This window comes from Dipodomys spectabilis, unplaced genomic scaffold (assembly GCF_019054845.1).
Source record: "Dipodomys spectabilis isolate Male_0828 unplaced genomic scaffold, ASM1905484v1 ptg000002l, whole genome shotgun sequence".
NCBI lineage: Eukaryota > Metazoa > Chordata > Mammalia > Rodentia > Heteromyidae > Dipodomys > Dipodomys spectabilis.
In genome coordinates, this window is record NW_024870679.1 from 45,307,300 (window position 1) to 45,333,287 (window position 25,988).

At 44.1% G+C, this 25,988-nt stretch overlaps 1 protein-coding gene across 3 annotated transcripts; it reads right to left on the bottom strand.

Annotated features, from left to right (window-relative positions):
• On the bottom strand, positions 1–25,667 carry Meaf6 (MYST/Esa1 associated factor 6). 3 transcript variants are annotated; one of them, XM_042683127.1, is made up of 7 exons: positions 25,499–25,667; positions 23,976–24,091; positions 21,508–21,595; positions 21,371–21,416; positions 8,804–8,996; positions 2,396–2,429; positions 1–619 (listed from the first exon to the last, which is right to left on the bottom strand). In XM_042683127.1, exons 1-7 carry the CDS (start codon positions 25,586–25,588, stop codon positions 611–613), a joined length of 576 nt encoding a protein of 191 aa, XP_042539061.1. In that variant the 5' UTR covers positions 25,589–25,667; the 3' UTR covers positions 1–610. The 3 variants fall into 3 exon arrangements, with proteins under 3 accessions (XP_042539061.1, XP_042539069.1, XP_042539078.1); XM_042683135.1 differs by lacking the exon at positions 2,396–2,429; XM_042683144.1 differs by lacking the exons at positions 1–619; positions 2,396–2,429 and adding an exon at positions 3,068–3,107.
• Positions 25,668–25,988: the final 321 nt, after the last annotated feature.

Here is a 25,988-nt window from a genome sequence, read left to right on the forward strand (position 1 = left end):
CAAAGAGCCAAGTTGCCACTTTACTTATGGTAAACTACATTATTTTCAGATAAGAATAGTGACAGCCATATGAAACAGATGATCAGAAGTGTCATCATGAAGGTATGAGCTGCACAAAGTCATTACAAAAAGTCCCAAAAGAAAATAAGATGGTAAAAACAACAATAGAAAAACAATAAAACACACAACAGAAAAAGAGAATGCCAGATATTTACAGCCTCCATCTAAAAGGTGAAGTGTGTTCTACTTTTAGCATAAAACAAAACCAGAGAGAACTTTCTGGTGGGATTATAGGTGTAGCTGGTGCCAGCCAGTTTGAGGGGAGACGGTCTAAGGGAGAAATGCACAGTTAAGCCACTTGTTGGGATTAGAACCATGGAATGATCTTCCTGCAATTTTGCTACTAAAAATGACACAGAGCAAATGATCCAGTATCTTGCTGAAAAGACTTTCACCACATTTAGAACAAAGTACTCAAGAGTCACAGGCACTGGGTCTGGGAGAGCAGAGGTGGGCGGCCACGCACTCAAGTGAGGGACGTTTATCTCCGTGAGACTGGAGACGGGAGGCAGGACTCTACAGCCTGGATACTTCTGCACTAAACAGTCTTCTAATAGTCCTAAAAAGAAAGAAAGGGAAAAGTAGCAACTTACTCTCAGCAGAAGTAAGAGGGGGAAAAAAAAAATCACATAAACATCTGTGCTTGGGGATTGTTTTGTAGCAGAAGAGTTTAGTTCAAATGCACTGAACTGTATATCACATCTGAAAATGGCTTGTCTCCATGTCCATAAAGGAACGAACATCAATTCTGACCTTACTAGAGCACCTAAACTAGAAAGTCAAAAAAAGAAAAGAAAGCAAGAAAAAAAAAAACCAATCTATTAATCAGCAGGAATCTTTCTTCACTAAAAATGTGTATGAGCCAGGTTTTGGTGGTTCACACCTGTAATCCTAGTTCCTCAGGAGGCTGTGATCTGAGGGCTGTGGTGCAAAGCCAACTGAAGCAGGAAAGTTCATGAGACTCTGATATCCAATTAGCCACCAAAAGGCCAGAAATGGAGCTTTGTCAAGTGGTAGAGCACCAGCTTTGATCAAAACATCTCAGGGACAGCTCCCAGGCCCTGAGTACAAGCCCCAGTACCAAAAAATGTTTTTAAAAGTTTGTGAGCCAGGGCTGGGAAGGTGGCTCAGTGGTAGAGCGCTTGCCTTACATGCCTGAGGCCCTAGGTTCGATTCCTCAGCACCACATAAGCAAAAAGAAAAAAGCCGGAGGTGGCGCTGTGGCTCAAGTGGTAGAGCGCTAGCCTTGAGCTGAAGAGCTGAGGGACAGCGCCCAGACCCAGAGTTCAGTCCCCACGACCGGACTAAAAAAAAAAAATTTGTGAGCCAGGCTAAGTGGCTCAAGCTTCTAATCGTAGATACTTTGAAGTTTGAGATTGGGGTGACTCTGTTCAAGGTTAACTCAGGCATAACAGTATGTGAGATTCCATCCCAACCAGGAGAGGTGGCAGACACCTGTGATCTCTGCTACAGCAGAGCACATATCATCCCTAGCAATACAGGGAACAAGCAGAAGAATCACAGCACAGCCAGACATAAATCAAAACCCTATTTTAGAAATAAGCAATCCAAAAGAGGCTGTGTGAACCAGTGTTCAATACCCAGTATCACACACAAAAAGTGCATGACCTTTATCTAAAATACAAAAAAGTAAATAACAACCAAAGCGTATCCAGATGGATAATCTGGTTTTTGTTTTTTTTTTTTTTGGGGGGGGGGAGAGGGGGAATGGTAGTGGGATTTGACAGGACCTCAGTTTGCGCTCTATCAAGAGCAACACCTTCAGCTTTTTCTTGCTTTCAGGTACTTTTCAAGTAGGGTCAAGCGGTTTTGTTCAGGCTGACTTCAGACCTTGATCCTTCTATCTACAGCCTCCTGTGTAGCTAGAATCACAGGTATGCAATTACCACACCTAGCTTGTTAGTTGAAACTGAGAGTAGAGGGTGGGAATGGGATGCTACTAACTTTTTTGCCTATGCTATCCTTAAACTTCAATTCTCTCAATCTCCACTTCACGCTGGGACTTTAAAAGAAGAATGTGACCCAGAGTCACCTGCTCCTTGTTGGTTCTAACACCTTTTAGATTGTAGACAGGTAATAAACAATATACAAATGGCTGCACTTTTCCTTTCCAGATTAGGAGCAACCCAAACTCTGAAGATATTACATTGTTCTAACAATCTACAAAAATGCCAGATTCTGGGCTGGGGATGTGGCTCTGTGGTAGAGCACTCACCCTAGGTTTGAGGCCCTAGGTTTGATTCCCCAGAACAAAAAAAATTTAAGTAAACATGAAAAACTGCCGGCCTCCCTGAGTTATTTGGCTGATACTTACAGCTCGTGGCTTTTTGTTTAACTTCAGATCAATCCTGTGATAGGAAAAATTAAAAAATATTTGCATTTTAATTTACAGAAAAAGGGTCTAACAATCAGCTACTGCATAGGACAAGCTATAACAAAGGCTATTTGGTTAAGTAAAATCCACATTCTTCATTAGACTATGTCACATTTAGTTGTTTACCCAGATACAATCAAGCAAGTATTTAAAAATATAAGCAGGTACTTTTGCCATAAGGCAAACTTAGATAACTCAAAAAAGAAATATACTGCAGTTATGAAGGTTATATTAATTTCTAAACACTATTGCAAAATTACATGTTAATGAGATTGGATTAAGAAAGCATGCTCTATGTTAACATGTTAGCTCTATAACTTTATCACTGAGCATTACTGAGACACATGATGACTAGCAACAGCAGAGAGAACAGGAGTTTGTACTCTGGATATAAAATACAACAGAAGTTACTTAATCTCAATTTTTAAATCTCTCCAAAATACAGCATCAAAATCTTAAAACTATTCTTATGAAGCAAAGCCAGGAAATAATTTAAATATGAATTAAAAGTAAAGGTTATCTATTTAAAAGAAATTAAAAGGCATAAAAGTGAAGTTTACTTAAGTTTGCTTAAGTTATTAAATAAAATGTTACCTCCATCACGTTTTTCTGTTTTTAAAAAAAACTTCCCAGCCTAACCTAATATACATACCTACAATTAAACAGATAAACTATGGGTTAGAAAGGTCTCAAAAAGGCATACCAGCATCTATACACTAAACAACACAGCACAAATACTAATTCAAATCAAACTTACTCAAAGTCATAATCAAACATGCCAGACGGGCTGAGGGGCAGCATTTGAAAGAAAGAAAGCAATAGAAATTAATACACTAATTGAATAAATTAGTCAATTAGCCATTCTAAGCAAGGTTTATAGAAACAAAATCAGCTTTAAGAATTTTAAGCCATAAAGTTTCAAACATCAAAGCACCGAAGATTGTGTGATTCCCTTCCCTCCAGAGTCAATAGCAGAAAAACAGACAATAAAAGAAAGTTATTTCATTAGAAAACTACATATACCTATAGAGCCCTTTTATGAGCTGCTAGATTCAGAGTTAGAGCTTTTGAAACATTTGTACTAGAAAACATAATTAGAGCATTAGAAAGAACAGAACGAAGTAGAGTTTAGTCACATAATAAAAAGTGCTTATAAACAACTCAGCACAACAAAGTTTCATTAAAACAAAAGATGACAAAAATTATTTCAACCTTTAAAAAGGAAAAGCATTTTCCAATTTTTCTGATTAAGTTATAAGTTCTAAACTTCTAAATATGTCCAACCAAGAACACTGTGCTCCTTTGCTACAGTAGCCATTCTAGAAGCCAAGGGGTCCACGAATAAACTCCAGCAGTAGTATCTTGATCCAGACGTGAAGAGCAGGTAATATTCTGCCTGGAAATTTGGTGATGGCAGTCACCTGTTTACATCAGGGCAACAACTAGGGAATAGTGAAGTCTGCAGAGCCCCTATCAAAACAAAAAAAGCTGACATCCATAAGCACCCAAGCCCTGGAGGTTGTGTAATATGAGTACATGAAGGAGGCCAAAAATTTGCACTAACAGATCCTTGTTTGGGCAGATCTCCAAAGCAAACATTAACCTACAGAATGATACCTGCTCCTTGCTTCTTTACTCAGGTGGTAAACAATATGCAAATACTGCATTTTTCTTCTAGAAAATGTAACAGTAAAGTTGGAAGAAAGCTTAACTCCTTCCAACTTCCTTCATTTATACGTTTGGGAAATTATGTACTGAGTATACAAAATTGAAGTACAAAAATGCTTTTGACTTTTAGACTGACTTTACTATGTTCACAAATTAAGCTGGAGGTGGGGTGAAAAGGTAACTCATTGGTAGAAGCATGCTTACTATGCATAAGGATCTAGATTCTATATCTAAGTTGAAAATAGTAAGAGTGTACGCCTACTTAGTCAAAATGTGAGTTTGATGCTGAACATAGCAGTATGTGCATTTGAAAGGCTAATGTAGAAGAATTACGAGTTCAAGACCAGCACAGCACAGGCTACACAGTAAGTATGAAGCCTACCTGAGTTATACAGTGAGACCCTGTCTCAAAAGATTAAAAAAAGGGAGAGGAGCCAGGTACCAGTGGCTCACACCTGTAATCCTTGGTACTCAAGAAGCTGAGATATGAGGATTGTGGTTCAAAGCCAGCCAAGGCAGGAAAGTCTGTGAGACTCATCTCCAATTAGTCACAGAAAAAGCTGGAAGTAGAGCTGTGGCTCAAGGTAGTAAAATGCTAGCCTTAAGCAAAAGAAGCTCAGGGACAGTGCCCCAGAGGTCAAGCTCCAGGACTGGCAAAAAAGAAAGAGGGGGGGGAGGAATGAGAGGGAAGGGAAGCAAAAGATACCTACACCAAGAACAAGGCCCTAAATTCAAAGCCCAGTAAGTACACTTCCCCCACAAAAAAGTGGGATCTCGGGGCTGGGAAGGTGGCTCAGTGGTAGAGTGCTTGCCTTGCATGCATTGAGGCCCTGGGTTCCATTCCTCAGCACCACATTAGCAAAAAGAAAAAAAGCCAGAAGTGGCGCTGTGGCTCAAGTGGTAGAGTGCTAGCCTTGAGCTGAAGAGCTGAGGGACAGTGCCCAGGCCCAGAGTTCAGGCCCCCGACTGGACCCCTCCCCCCCCCCAAAAAAAAGTGGGATCTGAGGATCAAAGCCAGCCTGGGCAGAAAACTCTGTAAGACTCTTAGCACTCTTACTTCCAATTATGGGAGAGCTCAAGGACTTGAGTTCAAGCACCAGTATTGGCACATACACAAAAAATAATAAAAGTATATGATATACATATATATAGCAATATCTCAATGAAGCCTTCAGTGTACAATTAATTAAAAACTAATCATTTTTTAAGCAGCATATTTACTTCTAAGTGCCTGAAACATATTAAGGACTCAAACATCTATTGAAACAGTTCACTGCTGTCTCTGAAGAAGAAAGCAGCACTGGTTCTGGAGGCCAACTTACCAGTGTATACAGACAACATGCTCCATCCTACCCCTATCTGTCAGCAGACTAGCCATCAATCCGATCAGAGTGTTAGGCCAGACACAATCCCTGCCTATGTAACTGACAAGATTCCAACAACCTTTAATGCTTCTTGAGGAACCACTTAGGAGGCTCTGAAACTGGCTTCCTGAGAAATAAAAAGCAACTCAGCTCCACTCTTCTCCCTTGGATCAATCAAGCACCTAAGGCCAAGGAGGGAAATCTGCCAGATGTTATATAGTGGGAAAGAATAAAAAGGCTAGGATCATGCTGTCTAAATAAAAAAAAGAAAAACATGTGTGAAAGCAGTAACACCAGCAATCTTTATAATACTAGTTTGTCTGGAGTACCTAGGACCAGGAGAATACAAAATAAGAAAGAAGTGTTGTTCTCATGGAAATTTAGAACTCTCTTAATGCCTTTGATCATCATCAGTTGATCACATCATTAGTGAAATGACCATCTATCTAAAGAGACTATCTGATTAGTAGTGGAAATTCTGAGATACTTCTTTTTCTTCTTTTTTTTTTTTTTTGGGAGGGGGTCGGGTTGTGGGGCTTGAACTCTGGGCCTGGGCACTGTCCCTCAGCTCTTCAGCTCAAGGCTAGCGCTTTACCACTTGAGCCACAGTGCTACTTTCGGCTTTTTTCTTTTTGCTTATGTGGTGCTGAGAAATCAAACCCAGGGCCTCAGGCATGCAAGGCAAGTGCTCTATCACTGAGCCACCTTCCCAGCCCCTTTCTTTTTCTTTTTTAAAATTTTTTTGGTGCCAGAACTGGGATCTGAAAACTTAGGGGCCTGAGCTCTTATTTGGCATTTTGCAGTCTTGGCTAGAACTCTATCACTTGAGCCATACCTTCAATTCTGATTTTTTGTTCGTTAGTCAGAAATAAGTCTCAGGGATTTATCTGCCCTGGCTGGCTTTGAACCTCAATATTCAGATCTCAGCCTCTGGGATAAGCTATAATTACAGACATGAGCTACCAGCACCTGGTTCCACTCTCAAGGAATTTCCTCCCTATTCTAGACATCTTGAAATTAAGAAAGGAATCTTCTTTTGTGGGGGGAGGAGACCTGAACTCTGGGCCTGGGCCTTGTCCCTCAACTCTTCAACTCAAGGCTAGCACGCTATCACTTGAGCCATAGCACCACTTCCGGCTTTTTTTTTCCAGTTCATGTGATGCTGAGGAATCAAACCCAGGGCCTCATGCATGCAAGGCAAGCGCTCTACCACTGAGCCACCTTCCCAGACCACCTTCTTTTTTTTTTTTTTGGCCAATCCTGGAGGCTTGATTTCAGGGCCTGAGCACTGTCCCTGAGCTTCTTTTGCTCAGGGTTAGCACTCTACCACTTGAGCGCTACTTCTGCCTTTTTCTGCTTATGTGGTATTGAGAAATTGAACCCAGGGCTTCATGCATGTAAGGCAAGCACTCTACCTCTAAGCCACATTCCCAGCCTCATTTCTTTTTTTGTTTGTTTTTTGTCCGTTGTGGGGCTTGAACTCTGGGCCTGAGCTCTGTCCCTCAGCTCTTCAGCTCAAGGCTAGCACTCTACCACTTGACCTACAGCGCCACTTCTAGTTTTCTGGTGGTTTATTGGAGATAAGAATTTCACAGACTTGCTGGGCGCTGGTGGCTCACGTCTGTAATCTTAGCTACTCAGGAGGCTGAGATCTGAGGATCTCGGTTCAAAGCCAGCCGGGGCAGGAAAGACCATGAGACTCCTATCTCCAATAAACCACCAGAAAACCGGAAGTGGCGCTGTAGCTCAAGTGGTAGAGCACTCGCCTTCAGCTGAAGAGCTGAGGGACAGCGCCCAGACCCAGAGTTCAAGCCCCACGACTGACAAAAAAAAAAAAAAAGAATTTCACAGACTTGGGCTGGGAAGGTGGCTCAGTGGTAGAGCGCTTTCCTTGCATGCATGAGGCCCTGGGTTCAATTCCTCAGCACCACATAAGCAAAAAGAAAAAACCCGGAAGTGGTGCTGTGGCTCAAGTGGTAGAGCGCTAGCCTTGAGCTGAAGAGCTGAGGGACAGCGCCCAGGCCCAGAGTTCAGGCCCACGACCGGACCCCCCAAAAAAAAAAGAATTTCACAGACTTTCCTGCCCAGGCTGGCTTTGAACCATGATCCTCAGATCTCAGCCTCCTGAGTAGCTAGGATTACAGGCGTGAGCCACCGGCGCCTGGCTGTTTTGTTTTTTTAAGGTCTGAGATGAGGACTCAAACTTAGTACCTGCCACTGTTTTTGCTCACTGGCTAGCACTCTACCAAATAGCCATGCCTCCATTCCCAGAAATCTTTTTTTTTTTTTTAATGGCAATGGAGTCAGGCACTGGTGGCCATACCTGTAATCCTAGCTACTTAGAAGGCTGAGATTGGAGAATCCCTGTTTGAAGTGATCTGGAGCATGAAAGTCCATGAGACTCTCATGTCCAATTAACCAGCAAAAAGACAGAAGTAGAGTTGTGGTTCACGTGGTAGAGCACCATCTTGAGAGATAAAAAGCTAAGAGTCAGGCTGGGAATGTGGCTTAGTCGTAGAGTGCTTACCATGCATGAAGCCCTGGATTCAATTCCTCAGTATCACATGAACAGAGAAAAAGCCAAAGTGGGACTGTGGCTCAAGTGGTAGAGTGCTAGCCTTGAGCAAAAGAAGCTCAGGGACAATGCCCAGGCCCTGAGTTGAAGCCCCAGTACTGGCATTCCCCCAACCCCAAAAGGCAATGCCCAATCAGTTCTTCTAAAAATAGTCAAGGTGGGGGGCTGGAAAGGTGGCTCAGTGGTAAAGTACTTGCCTTGCATGCATGAGATCCTGGGTTTGATTCCTCAGTACCACATAAGCAGAAAAAGCTGTAAGTGGCACTGTGGCTCAAGTGGTAGAGCGCTAGCCTTGAGCTGAAGAGCCGAGGGACAGTGCCCAGGCCCAGAGTTCAGGCCCATGACCAACAGAAAAATAAATAAATTAAAAATAAAAATAAAAGTAGTCAAGGGATCAGGAGTAAGAGCCAACCAAATACTTTATTCCATTTTTCAAGTGTTACCACACAGATTCTACTTCTATTTCTTTTTCTCTTCTCAAAGGAATCCAAACTGACCACATTAGCAGATATTTTGGCAATTTCATTCTGCACAAAGAGCTTAAGATGCCCTAGTCATCCTCCAGAATTATTCTACTGCCCACCAACTCTATCCTTTAGAGAATACTGAAGGAATTTCTACCCCAGCCCCCGACCCTGGCACCAGAAAGGCTCTGGCAACAACCTGAAAGCACTTTGCTCTCCAAACCCCTTCCCAGCAATGGTCACGGGAGCTCTGGGAAGCAAGGTTTCTGCCACTGACCTGTGCCGGTTTTTATTCTTCCGTTTTTTGTGGCTGCTGTGGTGACTCCCTGAGGACGTCGAAGAAGCTGCCTTCTGAGGCTTCACCCCCTGCACAGATCCATCCAGATCCTCAGGGTCCTCTTGGGTGGGCTCATTTTCCTGATTGTGGAAGTCTGGAGAGGTATCACTTTCTGTCCCACTTCCTGGCTCCCCTACACAAAACAAAACACAAGTTCCTCAAATTCTCATCAGTACTATTAGGGTTGCAAGACTGGCCATCATCAAGAATATGAAAACAAATGCTGGTGGGGTTGAGAGGGAAAAAAGAACCCTTACTTCAAGATTAATGAGAATGTGAACTAGAGCAACCACTCTGAAAGATGGTTTGGAGATTCCTAAAAAAAAACAAGCATAGAACCAACCTACAGGGCTGGGAAGGTGGCTCAGTGGTAGAGCGCTTGCCTTGCATGCATGAGGCCCTGGGTTCGATTTCTCAGCACTACATAAGCAGAAAAAAAAGCCAGAAGTGGTGCGTGGCTCAAGTGGTAGAGCACTAGCCTGGAGCTGAAGAGCTGAGGGACAGTGCCCAGGCCCAGAGTTCAGGCCCACCACTGGACCGTCCCCCCTCTCCCTCAAAAAAAGGAACTACCCTAAATGCAGTGATACCACTCCTGGGCATCTACCCCAGCATTACAGGTCAGAACACAGAGAAGACACTTGCACATTCATGTTCACTGCTGCACTATTCACAACAGCCAAGCTTTGGAAAAACCCAGATGCCCTACAACAAATGAGTAGATCACAAAAATGTGGTTCATATATACAACAGAATTTTTCTCATCCACTGGGAAGAATAAATTATGACATATGCAGGGAAATGGATGGACCAAGACAAATTAAATGAAGTTCAGAGACAAATAGGACATGTTTTCTTTCATATGTAGAAGTTACAGCTAATATACAAATATACACAGTCACATATACAGGGGTTATATGCATATACACACAAACAAATTGTAAGGATAGTATACGTATGGGAGAAGCCCAACAGTGTAATTCCTTCGAACAACTAGTGAATATTAGTTTTTCATTCAACAAAATGAGTATGAAACATGTTGGGGGAAAAACATGACCACAGGAATGAATGAAGGGCAAGCAAAAGTAGTCATTATATTCAATCTTCGTTTTATAAAAAATGGATAAGGATGGCAGGGAAAAATGGGGGACAATGAGTGAAGGGGTGACTCTGACCAAGAAGCATTGTACTCATAATCTCACTTATGGAACTGTAACACCTTTGTACAACTATTTAATAACAACACTAGTAATAAAAGAATAAAACTACAGGCTGGGGAGTGTAACATTGGGTGTGTTTCTCAAGAGATAAAACACCTGCTGTAAGTTCAAACCCCAGAACTGCCAAAAAGAAAGAAATAGCATAATGTGAGCAACAGGACCAGGAATCATTTGTCTTCATTTTATATCTATTATGAACTTCTATAAAGGAACATATGGATACCAGGAACAGAGGAAAGACAGTCTCAAAAAAGCAAAATAGACAAGCCAGATCTCTGTAATCCTGAATGCTATTTTGAACACACCTCATGAAAGCAACAGAAGAGGGAGCTCTAGAGCTATGAAAAAAAGTATTCTGACTCACATGAAGTTCAAGAAAGCTAGTTTCACATAAAAGTGACCAAAAGAAGACCGGTATGCTAGTGGCTCACACCTGGAATTCTAAGCTATTCAGGAAACTGAGATCAGAGAATCGAGGCTCATAGGCAGCCTAGACAGACAAAACCTAGAGGCTCTCATCCCCAGTTAACCATTAAAAAGCCAAAATTAGAGGTATAGCTCAAGTGGCAGAGTGCCAGCCATGAGCAAAATGTCAGAGTGTGAGGCCTTGAGTTCAAACCCCAGTACAAGCACATAAATAAATAAATAAATGGTAGCACTCCAGCCTTGAGTGAAAAAGCTAAGCAAGAAGCCCCAATATCAGCATAGATAGACCTCTTAAAATCCATTAGGGAAGGCAGTGGCTTCTTAGGTATGAACACAAAAGCAAATGCAACAAAATGTATATATATTAGACTACATCATCTACCTGAAAACTTTTTTTTGGGCCCGGTCATGGCACCTGAACTCTGGGCCTGGGCGCTGTCCCTCAGCTCCTCAGCTCAAGGCTAGCGCTCTACCACTTGAGCCACAGCACCACTTCCGGCTTTTTAGTTTTTTTGCTTATGTGGTGCTGAGGAATCAAACCGAGGGCCTCATGCATGCAAGGCAAGTGCTCTACCACTGAGCCACCTTCCCAACCCCTCTACCTGAAAACTTTTGAATCAAAAAGACAGTATCACCAAGAAAGTGAAAAGACAATTCCTAGGATGGGAGAAAATACATGCACATTCCATACAAATTCTGACAAGGGATATACATCCAGTTATATAAAGAACTACCAGCTACTCCAGAGACAGAGCCAGGAAGATTCCAGTTAGCAGACAGACCAGCTCAACTCCAGGTAAAAAAGTTAGCAAGGCTGTTTCTCAACAAACAAGACAGGTGACCAGGCATCAGTGGCTCACCCCTGTAATTCTAGCTAAACAGGAGGCTAAGATGTGAGGAATTCAAAATCAGCCTAGGCTGGGCTAGTTACTCAGAAGGCTGAGTTCTGAGGATCACAGTTCAAAGCCAGCCTGGGCAGAAAGTATGTGAAACTCTTATCTCCAATTAACCACTAGAAAACTGGAAGTAGGGGCTGGGAAGGTGGCTCAGTGGTAGAGCACTTGCCTTGCATGCCTGAGGCCCTGGGTTCGATTCCCCAGCACCACATAAGCAAAAAGAAAAAAGCCGGAAGTGGCGCTATGGCTCAAGTGGTAGAGCACTAGCCTTGAGCTGAAGAGCTGAGGGATAGCGCCCAGGCCCAGAGTTCAGGCCCCACGACCGGACCCAAAAAAAAAAACAAAAAAACTGGAAGTGGAGCTGTGGCTCAACTGGTAGAACACTTGCCTTGAGCTGAAGAGCTCAGGGACACAGGCCCAGAGTTCAAGCCCAGACCGACCAAAAAAAAAAAAAAACAAAACACCAGCCCAGGCAGGACAGTCCCTGACACTCTTATCTCTAACCACCAAAAGGCCAGAGGTGAAACTGTGGCTAAAGTGGTAGAGCACTAGCCGTAAGCTAAAAAACTCAAGGACAGTACCCAGGCCCTGAATTCAAGCCCCAAACACATACACAAGATAGTTATGGTGGAGTACATCTGTAATCCCAGATACTTAGGAAGCAGCAGTAGATCAGGAGCCAGGTGGGACAAAAGCATGCAAGCCTATCTGAAAAATAACCTATAGCAAAAAGGGCTGAGGGTATAGCTCAAGTGGTATAGTGCTTGCTTAGCAAATACAAAACCCTGAATTCAAATCCCAGTACACTGCCAAAAATAAAAATTAAAAAACCCTATTTTTAAAAAAATCATTTCTGCCAGGCACCAATCGCTCACACCTGTAATCCTAGTTACTCGGGAGGCTGAGATCTGATGATCACAGTTCCAAGCCAGCCGGGGCAGGAAACTCTGTGAGACTCTTTTTTTTTTTTTTTTTTTTGTCAGTCGTGGGGCTTGAACTCTGGGCCTGGGCGCTGTCCCTCAGCTCTTCAGCTCAAGGCGAGCGCTCTACCACTTGAGCTACAGCGCCACTTCCGGTTTTCTGGTGGTTTATTGGAGATAGGAGTCTCACGGTCTTTCCTGCCCGGGCTGGCTTTGAACCGCGATCCTCAGATCTCAGCCTCCTTAGTAGCTAGGATTACAGGCGTGAGCCACCAGCACCCGGCTCTCTGTGAGACTCTTATCTCCAATAAACCACTCAGAAAACTGGAAGTAGCGCTGTGGCTCAAACGGTAGAGCGCTCAGTTTTGAGCAAAAAGAGCTCTGAGTCCAAGTCCCACAAGTGACAAAAAAAAAAAAAAATCACTTTTAAAATATGAATAATGGGGCTGGGAACATGGATTTGTGGTAGGGTGCTTGCCTAGCATGCATGAAGCCCTGGGTTCGATTCTTCAGTACCACATAAACAGAAAAGGCCAGACAGAAGTGGCGCTGTGGTTCAAGTGGCACAGTGCTAGCCTTGAACCAAAAGAAAATCAGGGAAAGTGCCTAGGCCCTGAGTTCAAGTCCCAAGACTAGCAAAAAAAAAATTATATATATGAAGCACTGAGAAAGGTTGACAGAACACAAGGCTACAAAGTAGGGACTTGACACAAAGGGAGAAAGGGACGAAGTAAAACATGAGAGACAAGCAAGGAAAGCACTCAAGACAGCCTACATTGCGATTCTTCTAAAAGATACTGACAGGCAAAACCAACTGCTCAAGCATTTGGAATCAGCTGCTATGGGAGTACTGAATAAAAAGATAGGTCAGTCACATTCTGTAAGGACACTTACAAGACAGTGTCAAACTAGTCAAAGCCCATAAACAGCGAAGCACCTTTCTGATAAGGTACTTAAAGGCAATAGCAGATGTCCAATTAAGCACCATGGAAGTCAGAGGAAAAAAAAGTATACAATTCAGAAGCTTCAGAGTATGTGTGTGTGTTTGTGGAAGTCAGAGGAAAAAAAAGTATACAATTCAGAACCTTCAGAGTGTGTGTGTGTGTGTGTGTGTGTGTGCGCACACGCTCAGGGCCTAAGAATTGTCCCTGAGCTTTTTAGCTCAACACTAGCATTCTACCACTTGAGCCAAGGCTCCACTTTTTTTTTTTGTTTTTGGTTATTAAAGATAAAGGGTCTCACTGGCTTTCCTGCCTAGGCTGGCTTCAAACCACAACCCTCATATCTCAGCCTCCTGAGTAGCTAGTATAACAGGTGTCAGCCACCAGTACCCAGCTGGGGGTAGAATTTCAACTGGACTTAAGAATGCTAAAGAAATGCCAGTCGTAGCCAGGCGCTGGTGGCTCACACCTGTAATCCTAGCTACTCAGGAGGCTGAGATCTGAGGATCGCGGTTCAAGCCAGCCCGGGCAGGAGAGACCGTGAGACTCCTATCTCCAATAAACCACCAGGAAACCGGAAGTGGTGCTGTAGCTCAAGTGGTAGAGGGCTCGCCTTGAGCTGAAGAGCTGAGGGACAGCGCCCAGGCCCAGAGTTCAAGCCCCACGACCGACCAAAAAAAAAATAAAAAATAAAAAAAAGAGCTGAGGGACAGCGCTCAGACCCAGAGTAAAGAAATAGCTCCATGGTAGAACACTTTCTTAGCAGGTAAGACTCCCTGGCTTATACCCAGCACTGTCAAAAAAAAAAAAAAAAGGAAAAATTAGCTGAGCGTGGTGACCATAATCTTAGCTCTCAGGAGGCTGAGACAAGAAGACTGCACTCCAAGTTTGAGACCAGCTTATCAATTTATTGAAACTATAAAAGTTCTAGCAGGATCAAAAGCAATGCTTATACAATGGAGCACCTGGAAAGCAATGTTTGAACAGTAGAGCATCTGCCTAGCAAGTACAAATCCTGTGTTCAAAACTCCAGTGCAGAAGGAAAAAAAATCTAGACAGGTATCCCAAAGTTTCAGCACTTGCATGTAAACATACATTAGGCCCTACATTCAATTCCCAGTCCATCCACCCAATTAATTAGACTTTTAGAAATAAAAAGCCAAACTAGGCCTGGGAAGGTGGCTCAGTAGTAGAGTGCTTGCCTTGCATGCATGAGGCCCTGGGTTCAATTCCTCAGCACCACATAAGCAGAAAAAGCCGCAAGTGTCACTGTGGCTCAAGTGATACAGCACCAGCTTTGAGCTGAAGAGCTGAGAGACAGCACCCAGGCCCAGAGTTCAGGCCCCACAAAAAAAAAAAGCCAAATTAGGTACACAAGTATCAAAGAACCTTTCATCTGGGATGATTCAAACAGTATCTCTTAAAAAAGAGAAACTGGGAACTGAAAAGTAAAATGGAAAGACAGGTCAACAAGTCATAAATGTGAGACCATGAGTAGCAGGAGTGGGAACTTTTTTCTACCAAGAGCCATTTGGATATTTGTAACACTATTTGATGTCATACAAAATTTTCAATACAGGAAGACTATCACAGAAGAATGATGAGAAGAATATTCATCTATCATGGACCAAAAGATTGCAAGGCTTTACACGGCTGACTGGCTGGGCATATTCCATCCCCTTACCCCACCCCCCATCCCCACTACCAACACATCCCTGACCAGGAAAACAATCTGAGGCCACAGTTAAGAAGAATTCAAAGAAGGCCTAGCGCTGGTGGCTCACTCCTGTAATCCTAGCTACTCAGGAGGCTGAGATCTGAGGATCATGGTTCAAAGCCAGCCCGGGCAGGAAAGTCTGTGAGACTCTTATCTCTAATAATCCTAGAAAACCGGAAGTGGTGCTGTGGCTCAAGCGGTAGAGCGCTGGCCTTGAGCTGAAGAGTTAAGGGACAGCGCCCAGGCTCAGAGTTCAAGCCCCTCGACTGATTTAAAAAAAAAAAAGAATTCAAAGAGAATTCATTTGTTTATATCCTTCTGAGCCTGTCTCCCAACAATAAAGCAGGAATTCTTTCTCTCTATTGGGTGGACATCAGCCTGACACAGGCTACAGCAATGTTCCCTGCCCTTGGGTAACTTGCAATCTCATTCTCAGCTATAAGGATTACAGGAAGTAGCAAAAGAACTGAAGCGTCCGTGTGTCCCAGTAAGTATTCAAATCCTTGAGAGCTACAAACATCCAAGTCTAAATAAAAGGCAAAAACTATCTATAGATTTTTTTTTGTTGAGGAGTTGAGACAGGGTGTCACTATGTCACCCAGGCTGGCCTTGAAGTTGTGATTCTGTATCCCACGACCAACCAAAAAAAATAATAATACAAAAGCAGATCACAAAGTAAGAACTTTTCTTCCTAGCTCAAGGAAGCAGGAAGTCATTATCAGATCTCAGTAGGCTGAGATCTGAAGACAGTTTGAAAGTTGCCTATGTGTAAGTGCAACAGAAAAATTGATCAGTATTTCAATGCTGACACCATGAAAGACATATAAGTCTGCTTCTCACTGACACAGATAAACAACTCATTTTTAGTGCAAAGATCAGATTTTCGTTAACTTAATAAGCCCACAAATGAGGAAGTACTTATGAGAGGAAGGAATAGCTATTAAAGTCAGTAACTTTTGATCATCACGAAAGGTTTAAATGAGGGAAAGATATCCAGCACACTTATTTGCCACTGGAATGACGTAAATGCTGAAAAGACTGGTTTGATGAAAGCTTCAGAGAAGCCCAGTAAAGCAAACAGCTAATCCTTTAAAGAATGCAAGATAAAAATCAGCCTGTTTTGCTTTTATCCTTTTTATAAAAACATACATTTCACAAATTTGCATGAAATTCCTCTTTAGCAACCATGCAAATCCTCTTTCTAGTCTGAGTTACATATGTAGTCAAAGGAAGCAGAAATTATGTAAAGCATTTTTGAGGAAATTTTTTAGAACGGTTTTAAAATACAATGTCAAAAGTGCAAAATTCCAAAATTCAAAATTCCTTGAAATCCAAGAACATCCTAGGCAAAATTCTAAGAGAATGTTTGTTTTATTACCAAAGATCAATGGCATTTATGAGCACAGAAACTCTGAGGCACTGAGGGGGTCCACACAAAGGAAAAGGATTAAAAGGCAAACATGACAATTTCTCTTGTGGAATTAAAGCTGGCTTTGAGCCTGAGCTTCAAATCCCTTAGCCTTGTTTAAAAAGGTTGAAGCACCTCGCAGAAGCAAACCAAGTCTTCTCTAGAAGATAGTACTTTCATCCTCGTCCTCATTTTTGTATATGTGGGCTCCATTTCCATGACTCAATCAAATTGAAAATAGTCATTTTTTTCCCCTTGTCATTACTCCCTAAACACAGTAAAAATTTAGGTGTTGGTGGCTCCCAACTGCAATCCTAGCTACTCAGGAGAATGAGAAATGAGGATCAGGGCTGGGAAGGTGGCTCAGTGATAGAGTGCTTGCCTTGCATGCCTAAGGCCCTGGGTTCGATTCCTCAGCACCACATAAGCAAAAAGAAAAAAGCCGGAAGTGGAGCTGTGGCTCAAGTGGTAGAGCGCTAGCCTTGAGCTGAAGAGCTGAGGGACAGCGCCCAGGCCCAGAGTTCAGGCCCCAGGACCGGACCCCCCAAAAAAAAAAAAAAAAAAAGAGAAATGAGGATCAGGGTTCAATGCCAGCCCAGGCATAAAGTCTGTGAGACTCTTACCTCCAATAAACCAGCAAAGAAGCCTAAAGTGGAATTCAAGTGGTACAGCATCAGCTTTGAGTAAAAAAGCTAAGGGAGAACATAGGCCCTGAGTTCAAGACTCAGTACCAGTACTAAACAACAAAACTCAACAACAAAAACAAAACAAAACGGAGGACTAAAATATAACTCAGTAGTAGAGCTACCTAACATGCACCATGCATAAGGCCCCAAGTTTGATTCCCAGCAATACAAATAGGTAAAATAGAAAAAAAAAAAGTCTAACAAAACTCAAGAGATATTCAAAGCCAGACAAATTGAATGAAATTCCTAGACAAATTCTAATTAACTGCAAAAAAATCCAAATGAAAATTAAATTCTAGAGAAAATGTGGTCATGAGGCAGGACAGACTAGGGAAAATAATGAGAATAGCAACCAGAAATTTAGAAACTGTATTTAGAAACATAGCAATGGGAGGGAAAGCAGGAGAAAATTGTAGGAAGGGGTAATAAAGTTGACAAGAAATGTACTCATTATCTTATGTAACAGAAACCCCTCTGTACATCATCCTGACAATTAAAAAAAAAAAAAACAAGTGGAAAAACAAAGGAGGGGGTAACAATACTCCATAGGAAATGGACTCATTACCTTGCTCATTTAACTGTAACCCCTCTGTACAGTATCTTTACAATAAAAATAGATATTTAAAAAATTAAAAATATATGGGCTGGGAAGGTGGCTCAGTGGTAGAGCGCTTGCCTTGCATGCCTGAGGCCCTGGGTTTGATTCCTCAGCACCACATAAGAAAAAAGAAAAAAGCCGGAAGTGGTGCTGTGGCTCAAGTGGTAGAGTGCTAGCCTTGAGCTGAAGAGCTGAGGGACAGTGCCCAGGCCCCAGAGTTCAAGACTACAACTAACCAAAAAAAAAAAAAATCCTTGCTCTGCGATCAAGGTTAAGGACCCTAAGGTAGGAAGAGTTCCTACCTTTGGAAGGAAGTCTCATAAATCCTCACCTGCATCCAGGGACAGTAGTACAAACCTTCCAGCATTTGGAAGGTGGAGACAGAAGGTTCAAAAGGCCAGTCTTGGGCTACACAGAGAGTTCAAACCTAACCTGGGTTGTGTGCCAATCCAGAAGAGAGCTTTTGCCTAGATCCATCATGATATATTAGGATCTGACACTTCCTAGCCTGGAGAACTACAAGCCCTCTACCATTGAGTTACATTCCCAGGCCTGACACCTCTCTGATTTCTCCACATGTTCTAGGACACAAAACCTCTGAACTCATATAGGAACAAGCATAGAGTACCATAACTGGCATGATTCTTCACACCCACAGGCTTCAAATGGTAGCATGCCTACCTAGCAAGCAGAAGATCGAGTTCAAATCTAGGGAGGGAAAGAGAGGAAAAGGGGGAAGAGGAGACAGACCAGCAATAGTTTCTCAACTCAGAAATGTAGGTGAAGGGCTGGGAAGTTGGCTCAGTGGTAGAGCACTTGCCTTGCATGCATGAGGCCCTGGGTTCCATTCCTCAGCACCACATAAGCAAAAAGAAAAAAGGCGGAAGTGGCCCTGTGGCTCAAGTGGTAGAGCCCTAGCCTTGAGCTGAAGAGCTGAGGGACAGCGTCCAGGCCCAGAATTCAGGCCCCACAACCGGACCCAAAAAAAAAAAAAAGAAAGAAAGAAAGTCACCAGGTGCTGGTGGCTCATGCCTGTAATCTTAGCTATTCAGGAAGCTGAGATCTGAGGATCATGGTTCAAAGCCAGCCAGGGCAGGAAAGGTTATGAGATTCTCATCACCAATAAACCACTCAGAAAACAGGAAGTGGCGCTGTGGCTCAAGTGGTAGAGTACTTGCCTTGAGCTGAAGAGCTGAGGGATAGCCCCCAAGCCCAGAGTTCAAGTCCCATGACCAACAAAAACAAAGTCTCTTCCTGACAAGTGTCTTGATACAGTTATTCTGAGTTATTCTGGGTGGATAAAGAGGTACAGTTGCTTCCTGCTAAATTGTCAGCTAACATGGGGCAGAATTACAGACTCCTGTGAAAGCTGAGAAGTCAAACATCATCCCATCTCCATTCATAGGAGACCCAGAGCACAAAGGATTCCACAAAGGAAATGAAACAGCTCTGCATTCAGTGGTATTAATTGGAAGATTTAGCTGAGAATCATACCAACAGAAACCTCAGAAGCACCTGATGTAATAGACAAGTTAGCAGAAAGAAGGCAGAATGGCTTGAGTTCTAAATGCAAGAGAACAGATCCATAACAATGCCTCACTATATAACCCAGACTGGCCTCAAACTCATGATCCTATTTTAGCCTCCCAACTACTGAAACTATAGGTGTGTGCCAATCATGATGCCCAGCTTTGGACAGAAAACTTAAAAAGGAAATAGAAGAGAGAGAGAGAGAGTGTGTGAGTGTGTGTGTGTGTTAAAGAAAAAGGTTTGAGGGGCTGGGAAGGTGGCTCAGTGGTAGAGCGCTTGCCTTGCATGCATGAGGCCCTGGGTTCGATTTCTCAGCACCACATAAGCAAAAAAAGAAAAAAGTCGGAAGTGGCACTGTGGCTCAAGTGGTAGAACGCTAGCCTTGAGCTGAAGAGCTAAGGGACAGCGCCCAGGCCCAGAGTTCAGGTCCTACGACCGGACCCAAAAAAAAAAAAAAAAAGAAAGAAAGAAAAAGGTTTGAGTATAACTGAATGTACATGTCTAAATTCCAGAAAATCAGAATTAAAGATCAAGAAAGAAGTTAGGCATAGAGTTATAAATTTAGAAATCTGGGGCCAGAAGTGTAGCCCAACTAGTATTTACTGAACAAGTATGAGAGGCCCTGAGTTCAATACATATGGCCAAAAACATTCAAAAGTGGATAGTTTAAAGAATACAATCCTAGCTACTCTGGATGCTACAATCTGGTGAATACCAGGCTCAAAGCTTGCTAAAAAGTCTAAGAGACCACATCTTCAATTAATCAGCAAAAAGCTGGCTAGAGGTGTTGCTCAAGAGGTAGAACACCAGATGCAAGCAAGCAGGCCAAGTCAGAGCACAAGGTACAGGATTCAAGTCCCAGAAAAGAGAGAGAAAAAAAAAAACTTTACACAGAGATAACTGAAGTCACTGAGGAGTTCAAATTCCTCAACTACTTTTCCTCAAACTACTTCCCCAGTGCAAACAGAAGATTTAGATGCAGGGTACTGGATTGTCCAAGTTAGTAAATTCCAAGTAGCTGAGAGGTAGAGATTGGATGAACACAGTTCCACAACAGCCTAGAAGGGGAAAAAAGTTGGTGAGATCCTATCTCAAAGAACCTATGATCTCAGTCTGAGGCCAGTCAATAACTCAAGACACTACCTGAAAAATCACTATAGTAAATAGGGTTGGGGACTTGGCTAAAGTGGTAAAATACCAAACTAGCAAACAGGAGGACCAGAGTTCACAATCACCAAAAGAAAAAAAAATCCACAGCTGAATGATAGTACACAGCAGCAATATATACATACACACACACACACACACACAAACACCTGTATCTCAAAAAGAATACCCAAAGTGTGGGGTATTCTTGACACACAATCTGATTTCAGAGATAAATGTGCAGATCTACATCCTATCACTACAGATTAGACTAAGTACTTTATATACCAAAATGTTATTATCGGTTTAAGCTGTTTTCAAAGTAAGTAGTATCTACTGCTCTTTCTGTAAGAATGAATACAAAGATGCATATTTAGAATCACAATTTCCTAAATCAAGTATGGTAGTACACTTCAATAATCCCAGCACTTGTGAGTTTGAAGTTAGCCTGAGCTATATGGTTAGTTCAAGGACAGAATGAAGTATATAGCAAGACACTGTCTCAAAAACAAAATTTCCTAAAAATTATTCAGTATCAAGGGCATGCCAAGTATACTTGAAATTTCCTATAGAAGTTTATAAGACTTATCATGAGCAAAGGCTAGAGCCAACCTTTATGGGAGAAAAGAGCAAGGAAGGACATGAAACCTTCTTCCTCAAAAGAAAGGATTAGAGTGCCCAAAAGGCCTCCCAATGGGAAAGGATGCAGCCCCCCCCACACACACCCTATTTTTTTTTCTTGCCAGTCCTGGGGCTTGAACTCAGAGCCTGGGCACTGCTCTTGAGCTTCTTTTGCTCAAGGCTGGCACTCTACCACTTGAGCCACAGCACAGCTTCTGGCTTTTTCTGTTTATTGGTACTGAGGAATTGAACCCAGGGCTTCATGCACCCTATGCAAGCACTCTACCACTAAGCCACAAACCACATTCCCAGCCCAGAATGCAGCCCTTAAATACATGAGTACACAAATATGAATTAAAGTTAAGGATTGTGAACTGACAGAGCAAAAACATTAAACTTACTTTTTTCAATGAGCTGGTCCTGAACTCCTGCCAATGCACTTACTGCCTAAAAGAAAGGCCAATGGTTACTACATACCACAGAGAAAAGGAGAATTTATATCCTTTGACAAAGGGCCACAGAAGACAACTCCACTTACAGCTGCTGAAGTAACTGAGGATTTACTGAAGAGTCTCTCAGCTTCCTTAAACTTCCGGTTCCTCCTATCGTTTTTGCTATTGGAGTTTCTAAAACATACAGAATTTTGTTATAAGCATACTGCTATGTCTATACAGTTGGAGCTAGGGATATCCAGGACAGATGGAAGGAACTTATTCTTCCTTTTAACCAAGTTTCACACAGATATTCTGATCCTCATGAATTGGCCCAAACAACCTTTATGTTAAATTCTACATACACAGCAGTACTTCCCATTGTAAAGCTGAGCTTTTATTAGTTACTTTAGAAACATTTTCATTTATATTTTTCTTTTTTTTTTTTCTATCGGTTATGGGACTAGAACTTAGGGCCCAAACCCTGTCCCCGAGAGCTCTTTTGCCCAAGGCTAGTGCTCTACCACTTTGAGCCACACCACCACTTCTGGCTTTCTGGTAGTTAATTGGAGATAAAAGTCTCATGGGGGCTGGGAAGGTGGCTCAGTGGTAGAGCGCTTGCCTTGCATGCATGAGGCCCTGGGTTCGGTTCCTTGGCACCACATAAGCAGAAAAAAAGAAGTCGGAAGTGGCACTGTGGCTCAAGTGGTAGAGTGCTAGCCTTGAGCTGAAGAGCTGAGGGACAGCACCCAGGCCCAGAGTTGAGTCCCCAGATCCAAAAAAAAAAATTTTTTTTTAAAAAGTCTCACGGATTTTCCTGCCTGAGCTGGCTTTGAACCATGATCCCCAGATCAAACTCCTGAGTAGCTAGGATTATAGGTGTGAGCCACCAGTACCCAGCTCAACTATTTTATTAAGAGGCAGAAGGGACTGAGAGACATGAGAGATGTGCATTGCCCAGGGGTGGCAGCAGCCAAGCACATCACTAACCCCTCATCCTACCTGTCCAAATCTCCTTCTTATCCACTTCAATATGCATTTAAGGTTTAAATGAAATAATAACTGGTATAAAAACTAGCTGTGATAACACAGAGTTGTAGCCCCAGCTTTCAAAGGCTAAACCACGAGGACTGTAGTTCAACACCAGTCTGTGCTACATGGCAAGACCAATTAGACACACCAGTGATCACAAAGTGTCTTGTTAACAAACTTATTTTTCACATTTAAGAAATAACCAGGTACTTTAGAAAAATGCCTAGAAGCTGGGTGCCGGTGGCTTATGCCTATAATCCTAGTGACTCAGGAGGCTGAGATCTGAGGATTACAGTCCAAAGCCAGCTAAGGGCAGGAAAGTCCATGAGACTCATCCAAGATACTATGCAGAAAAAGCTGGAAGTGGTACTGTGGCTCAAGTGGTAGAGCACTAGCCTACAGTACAGAGAGGCTCAGAGACAGTGCCCAAGCCCTGAGGTTCAAACTCCAGGACCAGCAAAAAAGAAAAAAGAAAATGGCTGGAGCCAAAGTTGAGTCTGGAACATCTTTTTAAGGCCAAAATTAAACAAAGTGCCCCTCCAAGACTTATTATAAGGTCATATCAGTAGGAAAAAGGAGCTACGTGCCCTTGGCACACATCTACAATCCTAGCTACTTAGGAGGCTAAGATTTGAGAATCATGATTCAAAGACAGCTTGGGCAGACAAGAGACTCTTATCTCCAAATAACCAGAAGGAAAAAAAACACACACACAAAAAAAACAGAACTAAAGGCACAGCTTAAATGGTAGAACACCAACCATGAAAGCTAGATGTGGTAGCATACGCCTATAATCCCATACTTGGAGGATTGAGGCAGGAGGATTGTGAATTGGGAGGCCAGCATGGGTTACATTGTGAAACTGACTCAAAAAAGGAGGGGCTGGAGATTAGGAGGGATATATACCTATCTAGGTATAAACACCTTTGAAAAAGAGAGAGGGAACACACACACACATGTTAATAACTTGTAAATATGGGCTGAGAAGGTGGCTCAGTGGTAGAGTGCTTGCCTTGCATGCATGAGGCCCTGGGTTCAATTCCTCAGCACCACATAAGCAAAAAAAGCCAAAGTGATGCTGTGGCTCAAGTGGTAGAGTGCTAGCCTTGAGCTGAAAAGCTGAGGGACAGAGTAAAGGCCCCATGACCAGCAAAAAATAAATTAAAAATAACCTGTAAATATAGGTGAAGGATATCAACTATTCGGATACTACATTCTTTCAGTTTTTCTATAGACTGAAAAATGACCACATTCATTAATTTGACAGAAATGTATTGCTATAGAAATACCAGGTACAGGTGGCTCCCAGATACAGCAACAACTAGAAATTAAAAACATTAAGGAGAGCACTGCTTGGAAGCCTCATACAGCTCTGCTATGGATCCTTATTTACAACTGTGGGCTCTGTCCAAGGTTACTTAGAGAAGTAGCTGAAGAATCACTGTTCAAGCCCAGACCATTTTTCATGCCTCCTACTTTTACTACTGGCTACCAAGAACATAAGAGACCTAAAACAAGTATTACCAGAGCATCTGACACTCACTTTTGGTTAGTTAGATAACGATCCCAGCCGCGAATAATATTGCCATACATCTGAGTGTCTTCCAGATAGCTTCCTTCAAAAGCATAGATCTGCCTCTCCAAGTTTGCAAGTGTTTCCTGAGAAATAAAAACAGGGACATAGAAAACATGTTTAAACGTGAACATTAAGTAGGAACAAGTTGAAATCTTGCTATTTTTAAGGTCATACACTAATGGCTCATGCCTATAATCCTAACTGCTCAGGAGGATGAGATTTTTTTTTTGGTCCGGTTGTGGGGCTTGAACTCTGGGCCTGGGCGCTGTCCCTCAGCTCTTTAGCTCAAGGCTAGCGCTCTACCACTTGAGCCACAGCACCACTTTGAGCTTTTTTTCTTTTTGCTTATGTGGTACTGAGGAATCAAACCCAGGACCTCATGCATGCAAGGCAAGTCCTCTACCACTGAGCCACTTTCCCAAGCTCAGGAGGATGAGATCTGAGGACTGAAAGCCAACCCAGGCAGGAAAGCCCTTGAGACTTTATTACTCCAGTTAACCACCAAAAAGCCAGAAGTGGAACTGTGACTCGAAGAGGTGCTCAGGTCCAGTTCAAGTCCAAGTAAAGGTATAAAAATAAAATAAAAAATAAGCCAAGCTTATCCACATGAACTATCTTCATATAGAAAGATGTTCAGGGCTATACAGTCTAGACCTGGGGGTGATGGACCTCTTTGTAAACAGAAAGGAATGTACAGAGCCTGTTCGGGGGCGGGGGGGGGGGGGGGGGGGGGGGGAGAAGCATAGAATATCCTTCCCAGTAAAACAAAACTGGCCGTCAAGACAGGACTGAAGCAGAACGCGGGCCGGCGCCCACTCCAGGAAGGAAGGGTGAGCAAGCAGCCTCTCGGCTTCTACTCGCCTCCCCCTCCCCGTAGGCTCCGAAAGGCCCAGAGACCCGGCTGCCAGTTGCTATGGCAACCTGGAAGGGCAGCGGCAGGTGAGAGGGGCCTCCCGGGGCGCACCGCAAAACGCGGGGTGGGGAGGGCCAGGATGCCTCGGGTGCTGGCAGCCCGGAGAACACCCCACGAGTCCTAATTCCCCACCTGCGTGAGGGAGGACGCCGCTCCGCTTCCAGGGGCTCCCGACGGCAACACGCCACCGCTGCCCGCTGCCCGTCAAACACGCCGCCCAACCCTCCGCTCCCGAGTCCCGAGACCGGCGCCACCCTCCCAAGGCCACGGCCCCGCCTCCCACAGCCGCCCCCCGCCCACCCCAGCGCCCACCCGAGCCGCGACGCCGCCGCCCTCCCCCCGCCTGACACCGCCCGCCCGCGCTTCCGCTCGGCCCCTTCCCCCTCCGCGCCCCGACCGCGGACCCGCCCGGACGAGGCCCGAAGCCGGAGGCCGAACCGCCGGCGGGCCCCGGAGCGCACCGGGGAGCCGGCCGCCGCACGCACGCCCGCCCGCCGCCCGCCGCGCTCGCTCGGCAACGACCAGCCTGCGCGGCGGGCTCGACCGCGCCGCCGCCGCCCCAGCTCCAGCTCCTCACCGCCAACTCTTGCTTCCGTTTCACCAGCTCCGCCAGCTCTCGCCGAGTGTCTGGGATCTGCGGAGGTGCCGCCTTGTTATGCATCGCCATGTTGGGTTGAGGCGAAGGCGGCCACGGGCGAAGCACGGCGGGAGGCAGGCCCAGAGCGTCTCCGGTACCGCCCACCACAGAGCGCCACACGCACCGCGCCTGCGTCAAGAGCTTCTGAAAAGGCGGAGCGACGCGACGCGCGATCGAAGGGCGGACTCTTGTGTGTCCCCGGCACCGCCCACCAGCGTGCCTCCTGCACTGCGCCTGCGCACGAATTTTCAGGAAGGCGGGCGAAGCGACGCTTGGCTGGGCCTTGCGCGCCCACTCGCTGTTCATTGCGCCTGCGCGCGCGCCTCTGGCTAGACTGGATGAAGTCTGTAAAGAGCCAGACACTTCTGGCGCGCCGGTGCCGATCCGGTTTTCTTTCCTGCCCCGCGGTTGACCACTGGGTTTTGCAGAT

What these genes read in the sequence shown, in the direction of transcription:
- Meaf6 (XM_042683135.1), bottom strand. Translation starts at nt 25,588, where the DNA reads ATGGCGATGCATAACAAGGCGGCACCTCCGCAGATCCCAGACACTCGG. An exon ending in GGACCAGCTCATTGAAAAAA is followed by an intron (nt 8,997 to 21,370) that starts GTAAGTTTAATG and finishes TGTTTTGTGTAG; the next exon opens with GGGAGCCAGGAAGTGGGACA. An exon ending in AAGAATAAAAACCGGCACAG is followed by an intron (nt 620 to 8,803) that starts GTCAGTGGCAGA and finishes CTTTCTTTTTAG; the next exon opens with GACTATTAGAAGACTGTTTA.